Below are 14,689 nucleotides of genomic sequence, written 5' to 3'. Positions count from 1 at the left end.
TCGTTGTAGACGATATTATCGATAGTTGTATCGTTTAGTCGTTCCATTGAAATCCTGATGAATCACATGTGATGGACAATGCGCCAAATTTTGTAAAATTTTTTCATTATTGAAACCTGTTGTTTGATAATCCACAATGAATCTTTTACCAAAATCAGCGAAAGAATTTGCAACTAAAGAATATTGGGATAAATTTTTTCAAAAACGAAAAGATTCATTCGAATGGTATGGCAATTATGATGAAATCAAACCACTATTGTTACAATATTTGAAACCGAATGATAATTTTCTCATTATTGGTTGTGGTAATTCAACATTGAGTGTTGATCTTTTCGATGATGGCTACGAGAACAACACTAGTATCGATATCAGTGAAATTGTTATCAATAAAATGATTTCCAAATATAAATCGAATGGAATTCGTGAACGACTGCAATTTGAATGTATGGATATGATGCAGATGAAATATTCGAATGAATCATTCAATATTGTTATCGATAAAGGTACATTGGATGCTGTTTGTTCCGATGCTGATATCGACATTGACAAAATGTTTGCTGAAATTTCAAGAGTTTTAAAATATTTTGGCCGTTATGTTTGTATATCATTGTTACAGGAACATGTATTGGAAAGATTGTTACATTGGTTTATCATTGAAAATCCAAACTGGATTTGTCGTATCCATCGTTGTCAGCAAATAATGCGGCAACAACAACAGCAGCAAGATTTGGATTTTGTCAATTTTCCTGTATTCATTGTAACTTGTTTAAAAATGAAAACAAAACTTCCAGAACCGTATTGTGAATTGGATATGAATGGCGAAAGAAAATTTAAAAAAATTCATAATCCAATTGGCGAAATGCCCACCATAATACGATCATTGCAACGGATGGAATTACTTAAATATATGATACGAAATGGTAAAATCGATGATGATAATTTCAATATTGAATTATTCGATGATTCCAGCAACAGCAATGATTGCCGTTACAAGTTTTATTTTGTACAAAAATCTATCATTGTTCGCTCGAACAACAACAACATCAGGTGTTCAGTATTCATTGTTCCACAAGGACGTGAACATGAATGGATGTTTGCCACGGGCAAAGGTAGAATAGAATTATTGAAACAATGCCGTTGTGATCGTTTAATCGTAGTGTTTCTAAGTCGTAAACATCATTATGAAAATATGGAAAGTATCAAAAATGATTTGGGCAATAAATTACAGGAATTTTTCCCCTTGTCATCATCATCGGAGAAGAAAATTGCCTTCCTCAGCATTGGTGAAGATATTGGTGAAAGAACTGTAGTATGGGAAGGTAACAGTGAATTTAATGGACAAATGTTTGTGGAAGATGTATGTATCGATAGCCAAATGTATAGACGTCTAGTATTTGCTAGCAATCACAATATCATTCAATCTGAAGCAAGATTAATGAAATCTAAAAAACACGGACCATCATCAATATATCGATGTCAACAAGATTTTCTTTCCTGTGATCATCATCAATATATTGCAGCTGGTTTGGCCATAATTAATAGACCATTTAAAAATCAATACAATCTTTTAATGATTGGTTTAGGTGGTGGTTGTTTCATCAGTTTTCTAGCTAATAATCTAAAATCCTACGATGATATCATTTTACATGTGACAGTAGTGGAAATTGATCCATTATTGGAACAAGTTGCTAGAAAATATTTTGATTTCGATAGAAAAACTCGAAAAAATGTCCAGATTAATATTGTAATCGATGATGGTCTACAATATCTGCGAACAAAATCTCAGGAAAATGAAAAGTTTGATTTCATCATATTCGATGTAGATAGTAAAAATCTCGAACTTGGCGTTAGTTGTCCACCAACAGAATTTGTTGAAAATGAATGCTTAAATCAAGTACAATCACTACTTGGCGATGAAGGCATTTTCATTCTGAATTTAGTGGCTAGAAATGAAGATTTAAAACAAGAAATTTATGAACGTTTAAAATGTTTATTTAATCATCGTTTCCGTTGGAAAGTGGATGAAGATGTAAATGAAATTTTATTTGCAACAAATATAGAACAGTTGGAATGGTTACGTAAAGATTGGAATTCAAATAGTCGATATGATTATATACGGAAATCATGTTTTCATATTGATTTATTGGCTGAAACATATCGTAAAATGTGTCTGAAACTAACATTTTGTTAACTCTTTATTGAATGTTTCATGGCTCGTTGGATTTGCTTCGATTATAATACCAGCTTGGAATTGTTGTTGATAATGAATCATGGTATTGGAATTGTGGATTTTTATTATTTCGATATTTTTCAGCCAAAGCTGCTTGTCGTGCTTGTTCTTGTGCACGGGCTATAGCTGCACGATGTGATGATGATAAAACACCTGCTACTGCTGCTGCTGATGTTCCTGATGATGATGATGATGATGATGTTGCTGGTAAGTATCCTCTTTGATATGGTGCCTGAATAGTTTAATGATCGTTTTTGTTTATTGTAAAATAGCTCATTTTATAAGTGCAAATTATTGAACTAACCCGATTTGGATTATAATTAATATTGTTGTGGTGATAATAATCTCGTTCACGAGGATGATAATCACGGCTTATCGTTTCCAATTCGGATGATTTAAATAATGATACTTCGAATGTTGGATCCACTGATGTTGAATTGAATTTGTAATTTATCTGATAATTTTGAATTATTGAAAATTAATAACCGAGCAAAGATATGAACACAAAACATACCACTATTTTGTTTTGGCTATTTTTTGGCATAAAATTATAACGACCATATAGCAATCCCGTTGGTGTGAGTATCTCTTCACGAGAATTGCTTTTATCACCGGTTGCAAAATTTATACTATAAGTTGCATTACCAACTTTCAATGTGACATGTCCTTTGAAATCTTCATTGCTATCAATTGAATCAAATGTCAACTTTGAAAAAAATGGAAAAATTTTTTAATTTCACAAATCATCAACTGATCAATTGGCTTACATTTGAATTTGGCCTCACACATCCTGATTGATTATGATCGGCCATCATTTCATCATTATTGGCAATATTGATGACATCGAATTCAACATCTGGTTGATTACGATTTGGGTCGATTGTATATTGTAGCTATGAAAAAGTTAAAAATCATGAATACATTGAACAAAAATCTGTAAAAACCAAACAAACCTTTTTAGTTTGATTTTGTTCATTTCGAAATAGATAAAATCCACTGGTAACGCCATCTTCATTGCTAAATTCATTACGTATTTGTTGACCATGATTCAGATCAATCTGATATGCCCATGATTTTGATCCGATTTTAATACGAGTTTGTGTTGCATACGCAATTCCAATCAAAAATATCAATATTAATTTCAACATTTTTTTCTTTCAATCATTCAATAATCTTCAATGATGGTCGTCGAACACATACAACACCAGAAAAATGAATGAATTTGAAATTGAAAGTAGAAATTTTTATATATTTGATGATGGTTACAGTCCCTTTATTTTGATGAATTTGAATGAATGAAAAAAAAAATCATCTGCACAAAATACCGATGATACCATCCATCGATCTATTCATCGACAAGACACGAAACAGAATCATATTATTGTCTTTGCATCACACACACACACACAATCAGATCGTGATAAAGATACGGACATGTGCACAAATGTGATCAACATGATTGCTAATTGAATATTGAAAATGAAATTAAAAAAAAATTGAATTAATACCATTAATTGTGTGAACAAAGAGATCCTAGTCATCGTTTGTTGTTTGATAATTGTCCTTGGCCATTTATACACCACGTTTTTTCATTTTTAATTTTTCCTGTTTTCGTTTCTGAAATAAAATTTTCATCATTGATTTCATTGAAATAATTAAACACACGCACACACACACAGACACGGAGCCAAAACAATGGAATTCATTATTTATTGATTCAAAAATAAAGCTTTGTTTTCATTAAATTTCGGCGCGAAATTTTTTGTTTCAAATAATTTAATGATTGTAAAGTTTGCCAATGATACTTTCAATGTATCAACTGGGTAATTTTTGTGATAGCATTAAGCTCCTCCCTTATCTTTTGATACAGTCAATTTTCGATTCATACATGTGCATTGGTTTTGTTCATTGTTAAAATCATCTTAAAGGTTATGATGATGATTGAAAATAGGTAAATTGACTGTGTCGATTCATATGATCCATTGGAACAATAATGAGTGTCTCTGATTCATGCTTGCATTCAACATTCGGTTATTTGAACGAAAAACTGATGTTTTTTTTCTTGTAAAACTCAATATTAATTTTGTTCAATTTTTTTTGTCATCATCCATGTTTATTATAATTCTCAGGTTTCATTTTGTTGGATAAATTTTTTGTTATTATTGTTCACCATTTATCGATTCACGATTGTCATTCGAAAACAATGAGTGTAAATCCATTTATGCCTTCCACACATGGCCATCCAAATTTTAATCCAACCAAAAGTGTTTCAACAAAAAACTTTTCATTTGTAAGTTTACAAAATTAATTAGACAAAGATTAATGTTTTATTAATTAATTAATATAAACATGAAACTAGGATATGCCACGAACTACGAAACAACCAAAACCACCGGATAAGCCATTAATACCATATATGCGTTATAGTAAAAAAGTTTGGGATGATGTAAAAGCACAATTTCCTGATTTAAAAGTATGGGAAATCAGCAAAATTGTTGGACAAATGTGGCGTGATCTTGATGAGAATGAAAAACAGAAATATATTGATGAATTTGAGGTGGAAAAAATTGAATATAATGAATTATTGAAACAATATCATGATTCTCCCGCATATCTATCATGGATTGCATCATTGAAAACCAAAGGTTTGTTCTGTCTCCATTCATTCATTCTAATTGATTCGTTTTTTTTGACCACAAACATATAGAAAACGAAGACCGTGAAGGTATAATGATGATGATGAATAAAAAGCGAGATAAACGATCTCATAATAGTAATAGTAATCAATCACACAATTCTCCACAACGATCGGATGGACGCTTCAGTGTGCAACCAATGGATGGTAGTGATGAAAATGATGAATATTTCTCGGCCAAACATTTAGCCGCTGCGCGTTATTATCGTAATAATAAACTTGTCAATGACATATTCACTGAGACTATTGTGCCGGAAAGTCGTCATGCATTCGATGTTAAAGTACAGGTATTACGTCGTCAAGTTGATTCGCTAACAGTTTATCAGAAAAAAATGATGGATGAATTACAACAAATCGAGGAAAGATTTCAGCAGAAAAAACATTCATTAATAGAATCAAGCGAAAAATTTCAGAATGAAATGAATAAGCGTTTTGCACCGAATGATTTGGATTCAACATTAAAAGATCATTATCGTCGTACATTGATTAAAACGATGGAAATAATGAAAGGTGAACAACATCATCGACAACAACAACAACAACCATCGCAACAGCAAAATAATATAAATGGTGTTGATGACAATAAATCTAATGAAAATCAGCAAGAAAATACTGACAACAACAACAACAAATGATGATTCACAAAATTGACATGTGAATTTGTTATGATGATTATCCAAATTTGATGAATCATCTTCATTCATTTATTTCATTTCATTACATGCCATTGTACCAATCATCATCATGATATTTTTTTTTAAACTATATATTAAACACATGTGAACGGACAATAATAAGACGATTTCAATTTGAATTGGAAATAATAATAAATAAAAAATTTATTAATTTTATACAAATTTCGTAATGAAAAACCAAGATGGCAGCAGAGGGATTTCACCAAATGATCGTTGATTCGTGGTGGCGGTATTGGGTGCAACAACAACGCATATATAACCAAAACTTGAACTCAACTCTCTCACACTGTCATATGTGTGCATGCAAAATACATGCGGATATTTATCTTTCTTTTGGGGCGAGGCACACAAACAAAACATTCACTGAACTGCTACTGTTATATATTTCTCTGGTTTTGTTTATGTTTATGTTTGTTGTAGCGGTAAATAAAAATTGTTTTTTTTTCTGGATTTGGATATATCTCTAACAATTGATTCTTTTCAATGGAAAAATGAACGGGAGAACCAAAATATTTCATTGCGTCCATCATCATTATTACAATCCATGGATGGATTGAATTTTTTGTTTGTGTGTTGTATCCTCTTTTTTTTGACAACTGGAATTTCTATTTCTGTTTTGTTCGTCGTTCGTCGGTTGCCATCATCATCATCATCATCATAAATTGTCATGTTACATGAGAATTTCTTTCTTTCATTCAATTTGTTTGTTTTAATAATCTGGTATTTGCTTACACACACACATCCACAGAGAGAGAGAAAGAGCAAGTATTTATTATGACAATGTAATTGTTTATGTTAGAGTGTGTGTGTGTCTGGGTTATTCATCGCTCGTTTAATATAAAAAATGAAATGAAAATATGTATTTTTCCATCATTTGGATCCAATTATTATGAATGATGAACATGATGATTATCAATTTTTGGCATTATTTCAATGGCGAAAACACACAACAATCAAACATACAGATGCGAAAATGAATAAAAAACGCACAAATTTATTTTTTTTTATCATTTGAATCCGTTGTTTTTCGTTTTTAATAATTTCAATTTTTCCATGATGGTTGTCCATTAAATTTTCAAATTTCGCCAATTATCAATCAATGTTTTTAATCAAAAAATGATGATCCAATCGTCGTTTGTCGTGTGAACAAAACAACAACATTATTTTTCCAGTAAGTTGATGTTTTTTTTCGATTGTTGTGATTTATTTTTTCTCTCTCTTTTTGTCATTCATCCCAGAAAAACTCAAAATCTATTGATGCAAAAAATGGCAGACAAAACAAATACCAAACAAATGTCATCATCGACAATGACAGCAACAGCAACAACAACAACAATGTGGTCAAATAATAATAAACCAGTAAAAATGAAATTGTTTGGCGCTTGGGAGATTGATAAAACCCCATCAGATTGTATACCGAGATTATGTTCACTGAATATAACACGTTTAACATTGAATAAATCACTATGGACAGATGCTACAGCCATTATGGTTGCTGTTAAAATGCAAAATTCAAAACGTATTTTACGTTCAAATGAAATAACTATACCATCATCGACAACTAATCAATCGAATGATCAACAACAACAACAGCAACAGCATCAAATGTTGGATATTGAATTAGATCTTTCATTTACATTACAATATCCACATTTTATAAAAAGAAATCGAAATTATCTACAAATTATATTACAGCGAAGAAAAAAATATAAAAATAAAGCAATACTTGGTAAGTTTGTCTGTGTTAATTATCATCATTATCATTATCATTAATCATTAATATTATTATTATATTAATTATCATCTATATCCACTGTTGAAAAGGTTACAAAACATTAGCTTGTGGCCTAATTGATATGGTTGAAGTATTACAACGTTCAACCATCAATGAAAAAACACTTGATCTAATTGGCCGTGTAAAAGATATTGGAAAAAATGAAATTATTGCACGAATAATGATTTCATCGCTAAAAAGTCAACCAATCGATAATCAAGATAATAGTAGTGGTAATTTACGACGTGGAAAAGTTTCTATTGATCGTCCCGATGTTTATAGTGATGATGATGATTTCACTTCTGCTGAAGATGGCAGTGATAGTGAAACGATTGAAGAAGGTAATAATGTTATGTTTCGTCGTAAACTGAATCATGATCATAAATCACGAAAACTATTCACTACAAATGATAAATTTCGTTCGATTGTTCCAACGAATGTACAGCAAAGAAATTTGAAACAGAAATTCATATCATTATTGAAAAAATTTCGTTTACCCGATTCTGAAGCCTATGATTCGGAGGAAAAATTTCAGGAAGCATTGGAAAAAGAATTAATGTCGTCTACGCAGGAACCGCCAGAAGATATTGATGAATTTTTTGATGATGAAGAAATCGATGATCTTGATTATATGACAGATAGTGGGCAAGAATTTGATGATGTTAGTATCTCTTCCACGCCTAAACCAAGTTTAAGGCCATTCTTTTCATCCTGTACACTGGTGGGACAGGATAAATCCTATGAGGTAAGTTCTAATTTCATAATTATGATGATGATTTTTCACATTCATTCATCTATATTGAATAGTTTCCCATTGCTGAACACAATAACAATAATTCAACGAATAAACTAGATGAAAGTCAAGAAACCTCGGGTACTGATGGTACACCAGAAACATCGGATAATAGCCAGAAACAAATGAATTTGGATTTGGTGGATACATTAATCGTACCATCAGCACACAATAAGAAGAAATTGAGCTTTGATAAAGAAACGAAACGTGTAAAACTTTTTCCCAGAGATAAAGACAATAAAAATCATCACCATAATCATAGGGAAAAGGAGAAAAAATCTTTACATGCAACAATGTCATTGTTATCAACGACGACAAATTATCATCATCATAAAGATGACACAGCAGCAACAAATACTGTATGTTTAATTTTTTTCCTCGAAATTTTAATTAATTTATTTATTTACTTATCCCACATAGTCGAAAGAATTTGTTCTCGATCAATTGAACAAGGTTTTTGTGGAAGAACCGACGGCCACTATACCGGAAGAGATAATATTTATCAATCTAACGGAATGTATGCATAATAATCAACAAGAACAACAATCATTCATACAAATGTTTGAACGTACAAATTATCGAATAATCACAACAAATACATTGAATGATATACGTTTATCGTTCAATTTCCTCTGTAATCGTATACAAAAATATTGCAATAATAATAATAATCTGAAAATCTCGACACCAATCAAATTAATATTGATTGGTTCTGATCCATACATCAATTCGTTTCTACGTTATTATGTTGAATCATTGGCCAATAAATCGCAGGAATGGCAAAATTTTTTCCGTTTCTTCATCATTCCAATCAATTATCTGTATCATCATGGTTATCATCATCCGCATCATCATTATGGATCAAATATGCTTCATAAATACATTGCTAGTATAGATCAAACATATTCACAATATTTTTTTCCATCCACAACAACAACAAAATCATTAACGACAAAAGACTATGATTCTAGTCGCTTTATTAACAACACCACCATCACCACCACCACCATTGCTGAAAATAATCAATCATCGATTGATAATAATAATAATCTGCAAGGAATACATGAATTTTATCAGAAAATTGTAAATTTTATAAATAATGCTCAAACCGTAATACAGATACCAATAGCTGAAGCAATGGTCACATATAAAGATAAAAATTTTGATGATGAATCCAATCAGGTTTTTATTCCATTTATTTGTGATGTTAAAATTGGTAAGTATGGCTTTTGAATTTCGTTTCATTCAAGTAATGATTTTCAAATATTTAGGTCTTGCAGATCACGCTGGCAGCCATTCAATGGAAGAAGAATTATTCAATTTCTCAACGGTTGGTATTAATTTATCATCAAATTCAATGCTACAACAACAATCGCAACCACAAGTTTCAACAACGCAAGCAATGATGATGATTGATAAATCTATTATTACATCACCGACATTTAATTCAAAAGATCAACAGCAGCAACAACAACATATATCAACGCCACCAAATTCTCCCAGCATGACTGCAACAACAACAACAGCTAATAATCAGCATGTATTCAATCAATTGATGAATAAAGAATCAATGATGATGAATGAAGTAATGGATTTACAATTTGATTATTGGACAGCATCATTGCAGCCAAGAATTGTCGATATTTCCTCATCATCAGCAATGGCTTCATCATCATCGTCGTCGTCATCATCGTCGAATAAAAAAAGCGATAATTGTAAATTTACATTGAAAAATTCATTCCGTCATGTACAAATAACTCGTTTACCAAATTTTGGTGAAGCAACTTGTTCATCATTAACTTTCTCGTACATTACCAAAGAGAAGAAACAGAAAAGTTTGTATTTGATTGATTGATGAGATTTTTTTTATTTATTTGAATTTTTTTTTGTTCCAGTCATGAGATTAGGTAAGAAAAAAGAAAAAGATGTTGATGGCAATAAATGTCCAAGGCAAACAATTGAAGGAATTTGTCGTCTAGTTTGCTCGTATAAAACCTCACAATCACCAATTAAATGTAAGTTTTATTTCATTTTGATTTACGGTAATTTTTTTTCATTCATAATTTTCCTCGTCATCATAGTGATAATTGATGGTGTTGAATATTCCGGAGTAAAATTTTTCCAACTAACACCACAATGGCAAACACAGGTAAAATTTTTTCCTATCGTCATCTATTCAAACAATCCACCACCATTATCATCGTCATTAACAACAACAACGACGACGACGTCAATGATTGATAAAGATATCGCTTCATCATCATCATCATCGAATCATGTGATGCACCAACAACAACAGCACAATAATAGCCAAAATGATAATTATCATCATCATCGTGTTTTACATCATTAATAACCATGAAAAATGAGCCAAAATTTCCATAATTGATTAGTTTTATCGTTTTTATTTGAAAAAAAACATTTTTTTTTTCGTTGTTTTGGTAAACCACATAACACATATTTTTGTTTTTTTTAAACTTCATTTTTTACCATTGTTGATTGTCGAATTTATTATTATTTCTTTATCCATTTTTACATTATTTGTGTGTGTGTGTATCTCGAAAACAAACAAACATTTTACCTCTTTCTCTCTGATATATTTACATTTTTGTTTGAATTTCTCATCTTTTTTTTTAAATATATCCAAACTAGTCCATTTTACCCTAATCCTACTTCTTTATCATTCTAATTGAAATTGTATGTGATTTCAAATCAATCCATTCTTTCTCATAGCTTACTATTCGTATTTATATCATTGATTGATGATCATTTGGCACCACTAAAAGCTCACCAATCATCATCATTTTTTATTTCTTGAAAAAATAAAATTTTCATTCGAATTTTGAATTTACTATTTTGTCATTTGTGGTTATTGTTAGGTGTATGTAGTGGAAGATTCATGCATGTTTTTTTTTTGTTTTCGGATTGATTGATTAGAATTGTTAGCTCTAAATAAATAAGCAAAAATGTCATCGTGTGAGCAAGCATCACCGAAGGATCAGATTGTTTTCATCACCAAACAAGATTATGAAAATAATCGACCATCCACAGAGTCATTGAAGCTACCAGAATTGCCTGAAAGCGATCAAAGTCGTGGTCTTATCATGCCGAATGGTGAATTAAATTTCAATTGCCCATGTTTAGGTGGAATGGCTTCCGGACCTTGTGGTTATGAATTTCGACAAGCATTCAGTTGTTTTCATTATTCCACCAACGAAGTTAAAGGTTCCGAATGTGTGGATAAATTTATCGAAATGAATAATTGTATGACCAGATATCCAAATCTTTATGCTAATGAAAATGCCGCTATGAATGCTGAACCTGCTGATTTTATTCAATCTAGTGAACAACAACAACTCGACATTGATCAAATGGAACAATTAAAATCAAATGTTTAGAAATGTGTTGAATCCTAAATGAAATGATCATCTTGTTTTGTAGAAATAAAAATTTCCAAATCAATAAAAATTTATTCTTGCTCGTCATCAATAGATGGCGATACTGTTTGAGCGCCAAATTGTTTTTGTTTTTTTGTCTGTGATGTGTGTGTGTGTTTGATATCTCCTGTTTTTTTTTGCAATTTGTTTGAGCATCAGGTATTTGATCATGGATCCCGAGAAAAAAGTATCTGTCATCGATCAATGAATGATTAATTAATGGGTTGGATCACACTTATAAGGAAAAACGCCAACGACGACATTGTTTTTTTATGCTTTTGATCATCATTGTCGCACCCAAATGTGGAAAAATGTAATTTTTCATTGCCATAAATAACAAACATTTGACCATTTGGTTTATGGCGCCATACACAAATCAATGAATGAATGATGGATACCTGTATGTTCCAAGAGGCCCGAATGACCATCATCATCATTGAAATTCAACAAACTCAACAAACATTCGAAAGAAAGAAAAATTCATTTCGCAAGGATGGCGACGACGACGATTGCTTATTTTTATTTTTTTTTTCTTTTTGCCATTTGCATATTGATGATGATGATAAACACACCATTCATTGGCGTCATCATTCAATTCAATTCAATTCAATTCGAATCATTCTCGTCGTTTAAAAACATTGCCACCACCAATTTATATATACGGAATGTATGTGTATATATTAACGATGGCTGCTGCTTGTTGTTTTTTGACGCATGAATCCTCACAATCATTCAAGTCCGTTTGTGTTTTTGAAAAAGGCGAAAAAAGATTGTCAAGTTTTATATATGTGGTGAATGAATGAATATTGTTGTTTTTGGCGTTGGTTTTTTTATCCTTCTCGTTTTATACATTGTACGGCCCATCAGGCGTGAACATCCAATTGATCAAATGGTAAAATGATACTCCTCATTGAATGGGATGGACAAATGTTGAAAACAAGGCGGTCTTTCCAATCGTCGTTGTCGTCGTCGTCGTGATGATCACCATCATCATTATTGTTATGGCAAAAAACCATTGAAGACCACAAACTAACGATACAACAACAACAACAGCAGGCCATCCATTCATTGAAAATGCTACTTTTTTTCTAAATTGAACATGCGTATATTATTCTTTTCAAAGCAAAATCCTCATCATCATCATCATCATCATCATTCATTTATTATTATCTTCATTCACAAATGGTAATAAGAAATGATGTTGGTAATATGCGACTGACTGATTTAGTTTCATTCCACCAAACAACGACAACAACAACAACCACTAAATGGTTTCATCTTGTTTTTCACGCTAGCAATTTTTTTTTAATGATTGAGATTAACGCATTTTTCTGTTTGGTTGGTTGATTGGAATTTATTTTTCACGTACATCATCATCATCATCATTGATCATCATTGATATTGTGTTTCGTCGTCATTGTCGTAGTCGTTGTTGTTGGAGAAAAAAAAATTATCAACCATTTAATTTCTTGCCATTGAAAATTATCACACTTGTAGTGTTTGGTTTAATTTGAAAATTTTTCAAAAAAAAAGTAAATCATCAATGATTCACTACCGTTGATCTCAATCAAACGATCATTTTGTTTCATCAATCAATCAGTGTTTGTGTTTTTTTTTTTTTTTTTTGTTTTGTTTTGTTTGGTTTCATTCCAAATTTTGAATCAAATCAAAAAAGTACGTGTATCATTTGTGTTTTATGTGTTCAAGTTTATTTTCTGTGAATCTGTGTTTTGTTTTTTTTTTAAAATTCTTCTTCATCACTATAGTGAATATTGTGTTGTGTTGTGTTGATTGTTGTTTTCATCTAATAATTTTCATCGTTTGATTTTGTATTCAACAAGAAAAAATCATCAATGATGGCCCATAGGGTAAGACATCGACAACAAACAACGAATAACGAATTTTGGTGTCATTTTTTCATATGTTTATTTCATTTGACCAACAACAGTATGATGACGGGCTTTATGGATCGATGGAGAATCCATATGCAACAATGTCCGGTTTAGGATCAGGACATGTAGCAGCTCATCTATCGAATCATGGTACACCACAGCCACAACCACCACCACCACCATCATCGATGCATAATTCTTATCATAATAATAATCACCATGTTATGTCAAACAATGGTCCAATGTTGGGACAAATGGCAGACAAAAGAGACAAGGATGCAATCTATGGGTATGTTTTTTCATCCATTTATTCCATCCAAATGCATTGAATTGACAAATTTGCATTCATTTTTCACAGACATCCATTATTTCCATTATTGGCATTAATATTTGAAAAATGTGAATTGGCCACCTGTACACCAAGAGAACCTGGTGTTACCGGTGGTGATGTTTGCTCATCAGAATCATTTAATGAAGATATTGCTGTATTTGCTAAACAGGTAAACAGTCATTTGTTTCCAGATCAATAATAATTTCATTCATTCATTTTTTTTGATTTCAAACAAGATTCGTCAAGAAAAACCATACTATGTACCGAATCCTGAATTAGATAGTTTGGTAAGTTGTGTCCTGTCTTATAACTGTCAAATTTTATCATTCTAAAATGGAATTCATATCATTATAATGTAGATGGTTCAAGCAATTCAAGTGTTAAGGTTCCATCTTCTTGAACTTGAAAAGGTATGTGTAAAATTTCTTTTTCTGTTCTTTTAATTGCCAAACAACAATTGATTAGACCCTGATTGATGTTTTTTTTTCTTAAAAAACTTTTTATAATTGATCGAAATTGATTGAATTCCAATTTTATTCAATGTCAAATCAATTGTTACCTTTGAACTTTGCACATAAATAGCAGGTTAAGGTGCTCTCTGGGTTCATTGAAGCATTTTACATTGTCAATCAAATTGTCTATCATCCTATTAGATAGATAGGGTAATCACTAGGTTTGTTGTTGTTCTGTGGAAAAAAACAACAACAACAACGCCACTATATAAGGCTTATTTTTTTTTTTTTTTTTTTTGATTCCATTGTCAAATCGTTTGTGTAAAACGTTACCACCAATACCACCACCGATTAACGATCCCGAAAACAACAAGCCTGGCGTAATTCCTT

General features: G+C 31.3%; 6 protein-coding genes across 8 annotated transcripts in view; 5 read left to right on the top strand and 1 right to left on the bottom strand.

Moving 5' to 3' along the window:
- Positions 1 to 45: 45 nt before the first annotated feature.
- Positions 46 to 2,739, top strand: LOC124499587 (eEF1A lysine and N-terminal methyltransferase homolog). The gene is made up of 2 exons (XM_047063523.2): positions 46 to 2,437; positions 2,503 to 2,739. The coding sequence occupies exon 1, from the start codon at positions 137 to 139 to the stop codon at positions 2,189 to 2,191; it is 2,055 nt and encodes a 684-aa protein (XP_046919479.1). The 5' UTR covers positions 46 to 136; the 3' UTR covers positions 2,192 to 2,437; positions 2,503 to 2,739.
- LOC124499614 (uncharacterized) lies at positions 1,971 to 3,895 on the bottom strand. Its single transcript, XM_047063555.2, has 5 exons — positions 3,184 to 3,895; positions 2,998 to 3,123; positions 2,745 to 2,936; positions 2,535 to 2,684; positions 1,971 to 2,462 (listed from the first exon to the last, which is right to left on the bottom strand). The coding sequence occupies exons 1-5, from the start codon at positions 3,376 to 3,378 to the stop codon at positions 2,208 to 2,210; spliced, it is 918 nt and encodes a 305-aa protein (XP_046919511.2). The 5' UTR covers positions 3,379 to 3,895; the 3' UTR covers positions 1,971 to 2,207.
- Positions 3,896 to 3,990: 95 nt separating this feature from the next.
- Positions 3,991 to 5,776, top strand: LOC124499612 (SWI/SNF-related matrix-associated actin-dependent regulator of chromatin subfamily E member 1). Its single transcript, XM_047063553.2, has 3 exons — positions 3,991 to 4,520; positions 4,590 to 4,875; positions 4,938 to 5,776. Exons 1-3 carry the CDS (start codon positions 4,434 to 4,436, stop codon positions 5,558 to 5,560), a joined length of 996 nt encoding a protein of 331 aa, XP_046919509.1. The 5' UTR covers positions 3,991 to 4,433; the 3' UTR covers positions 5,561 to 5,776.
- Positions 5,777 to 5,890: 114 nt separating this feature from the next.
- On the top strand, positions 5,891 to 11,034 carry KrT95D (phosphofurin acidic cluster sorting protein KrT95D). 2 transcript variants are annotated; one of them, XR_012832060.1, is made up of 8 exons: positions 5,891 to 6,791; positions 6,859 to 7,349; positions 7,445 to 8,139; positions 8,202 to 8,546; positions 8,608 to 9,403; positions 9,459 to 10,026; positions 10,083 to 10,202; positions 10,269 to 11,034. XR_012832060.1 is itself a non-coding variant. In XM_075728400.1 (8 exons), the coding sequence occupies exons 2-8, from the start codon at positions 6,878 to 6,880 to the stop codon at positions 10,538 to 10,540; spliced, it is 3,264 nt and encodes a 1,087-aa protein (XP_075584515.1). In that variant the 5' UTR covers positions 5,891 to 6,791; positions 6,859 to 6,877; the 3' UTR covers positions 10,541 to 11,034. The 2 variants fall into 2 exon arrangements, 1 of the variants encoding a protein (XP_075584515.1); XM_075728400.1 differs by having other exon boundaries at positions 9,459 to 10,022.
- A 10-nt stretch (positions 11,035 to 11,044) lies between these two features.
- Positions 11,045 to 11,696, top strand: LOC124499631 (mitochondrial intermembrane space import and assembly protein 40). The gene has a single exon (XM_047063571.2). It carries the CDS (start codon positions 11,154 to 11,156, stop codon positions 11,583 to 11,585), a length of 432 nt encoding a protein of 143 aa, XP_046919527.1. The 5' UTR covers positions 11,045 to 11,153; the 3' UTR covers positions 11,586 to 11,696.
- Positions 11,697 to 12,540: 844 nt separating this feature from the next.
- Positions 12,541 to 14,689, top strand: part of LOC124499598 (homeobox protein Meis1) — a 30,360-nt gene continuing 28,211 nt past the window's right edge. For both annotated transcript variants that reach the window (XM_047063538.2, XM_075728405.1), the window contains exons 1-5: positions 12,541 to 13,492; positions 13,573 to 13,805; positions 13,875 to 14,016; positions 14,084 to 14,134; positions 14,207 to 14,257. In XM_047063538.2, coding sequence (XP_046919494.1) covers positions 13,478 to 13,492; positions 13,573 to 13,805; positions 13,875 to 14,016; positions 14,084 to 14,134; positions 14,207 to 14,257 — 492 coding nt within the window. In that variant the 5' untranslated portion in view covers positions 12,541 to 13,477. The remainder of the gene's footprint in view (positions 13,493 to 13,572; positions 13,806 to 13,874; positions 14,017 to 14,083; positions 14,135 to 14,206; positions 14,258 to 14,689) is intronic.

The sequence above is a fragment of the Dermatophagoides farinae genome, chromosome 2 (genome assembly GCF_024713945.1).
Source record: "Dermatophagoides farinae isolate YC_2012a chromosome 2, ASM2471394v1, whole genome shotgun sequence".
Taxonomy (NCBI): domain Eukaryota; kingdom Metazoa; phylum Arthropoda; class Arachnida; order Sarcoptiformes; family Pyroglyphidae; genus Dermatophagoides; species Dermatophagoides farinae.
This window is presented reverse-complemented; position numbering and strand designations above follow the sequence as displayed.

Bases quoted from the DNA above. Each gene is read 5' to 3' on its own strand.
- LOC124499631 (XM_047063571.2), top strand. From the start codon at position 11,154: ATGTCATCGTGTGAGCAAGCATCACCGAAGGATCAGATTGTTTTCATC.
- LOC124499614 (XM_047063555.2), bottom strand. From the start codon at position 3,378: ATGTTGAAATTAATATTGATATTTTTGATTGGAATTGCGTATGCAACA. The intron at 3,124-3,183 runs GTTTGTTTGGTT...ACTTTTTCATAG, and splicing joins AACAAAATCAAACTAAAAAG to CTACAATATACAATCGACCC. The intron at 2,937-2,997 runs GTAAGCCAATTG...TTTTTTTCAAAG, and splicing joins GTGTGAGGCCAAATTCAAAT to TTGACATTTGATTCAATTGA.
- LOC124499612 (XM_047063553.2), top strand. From the start codon at position 4,434: ATGAGTGTAAATCCATTTATGCCTTCCACACATGGCCATCCAAATTTT. The intron at 4,521-4,589 runs GTAAGTTTACAA...ACATGAAACTAG, and splicing joins CAACAAAAAACTTTTCATTT to GATATGCCACGAACTACGAA. The intron at 4,876-4,937 runs GTTTGTTCTGTC...ACAAACATATAG, and splicing joins TGCATCATTGAAAACCAAAG to AAAACGAAGACCGTGAAGGT.
- KrT95D (XM_075728400.1), top strand. From the start codon at position 6,878: ATGCAAAAAATGGCAGACAAAACAAATACCAAACAAATGTCATCATCG. The intron at 10,023-10,082 runs GTTTGTATTTGA...TTTTTGTTCCAG, and splicing joins CAAAGAGAAGAAACAGAAAA to TCATGAGATTAGGTAAGAAA. The intron at 10,203-10,268 runs GTAAGTTTTATT...TCGTCATCATAG, and splicing joins CTCACAATCACCAATTAAAT to TGATAATTGATGGTGTTGAA.
- LOC124499587 (XM_047063523.2), top strand. From the start codon at position 137: ATGAATCTTTTACCAAAATCAGCGAAAGAATTTGCAACTAAAGAATAT.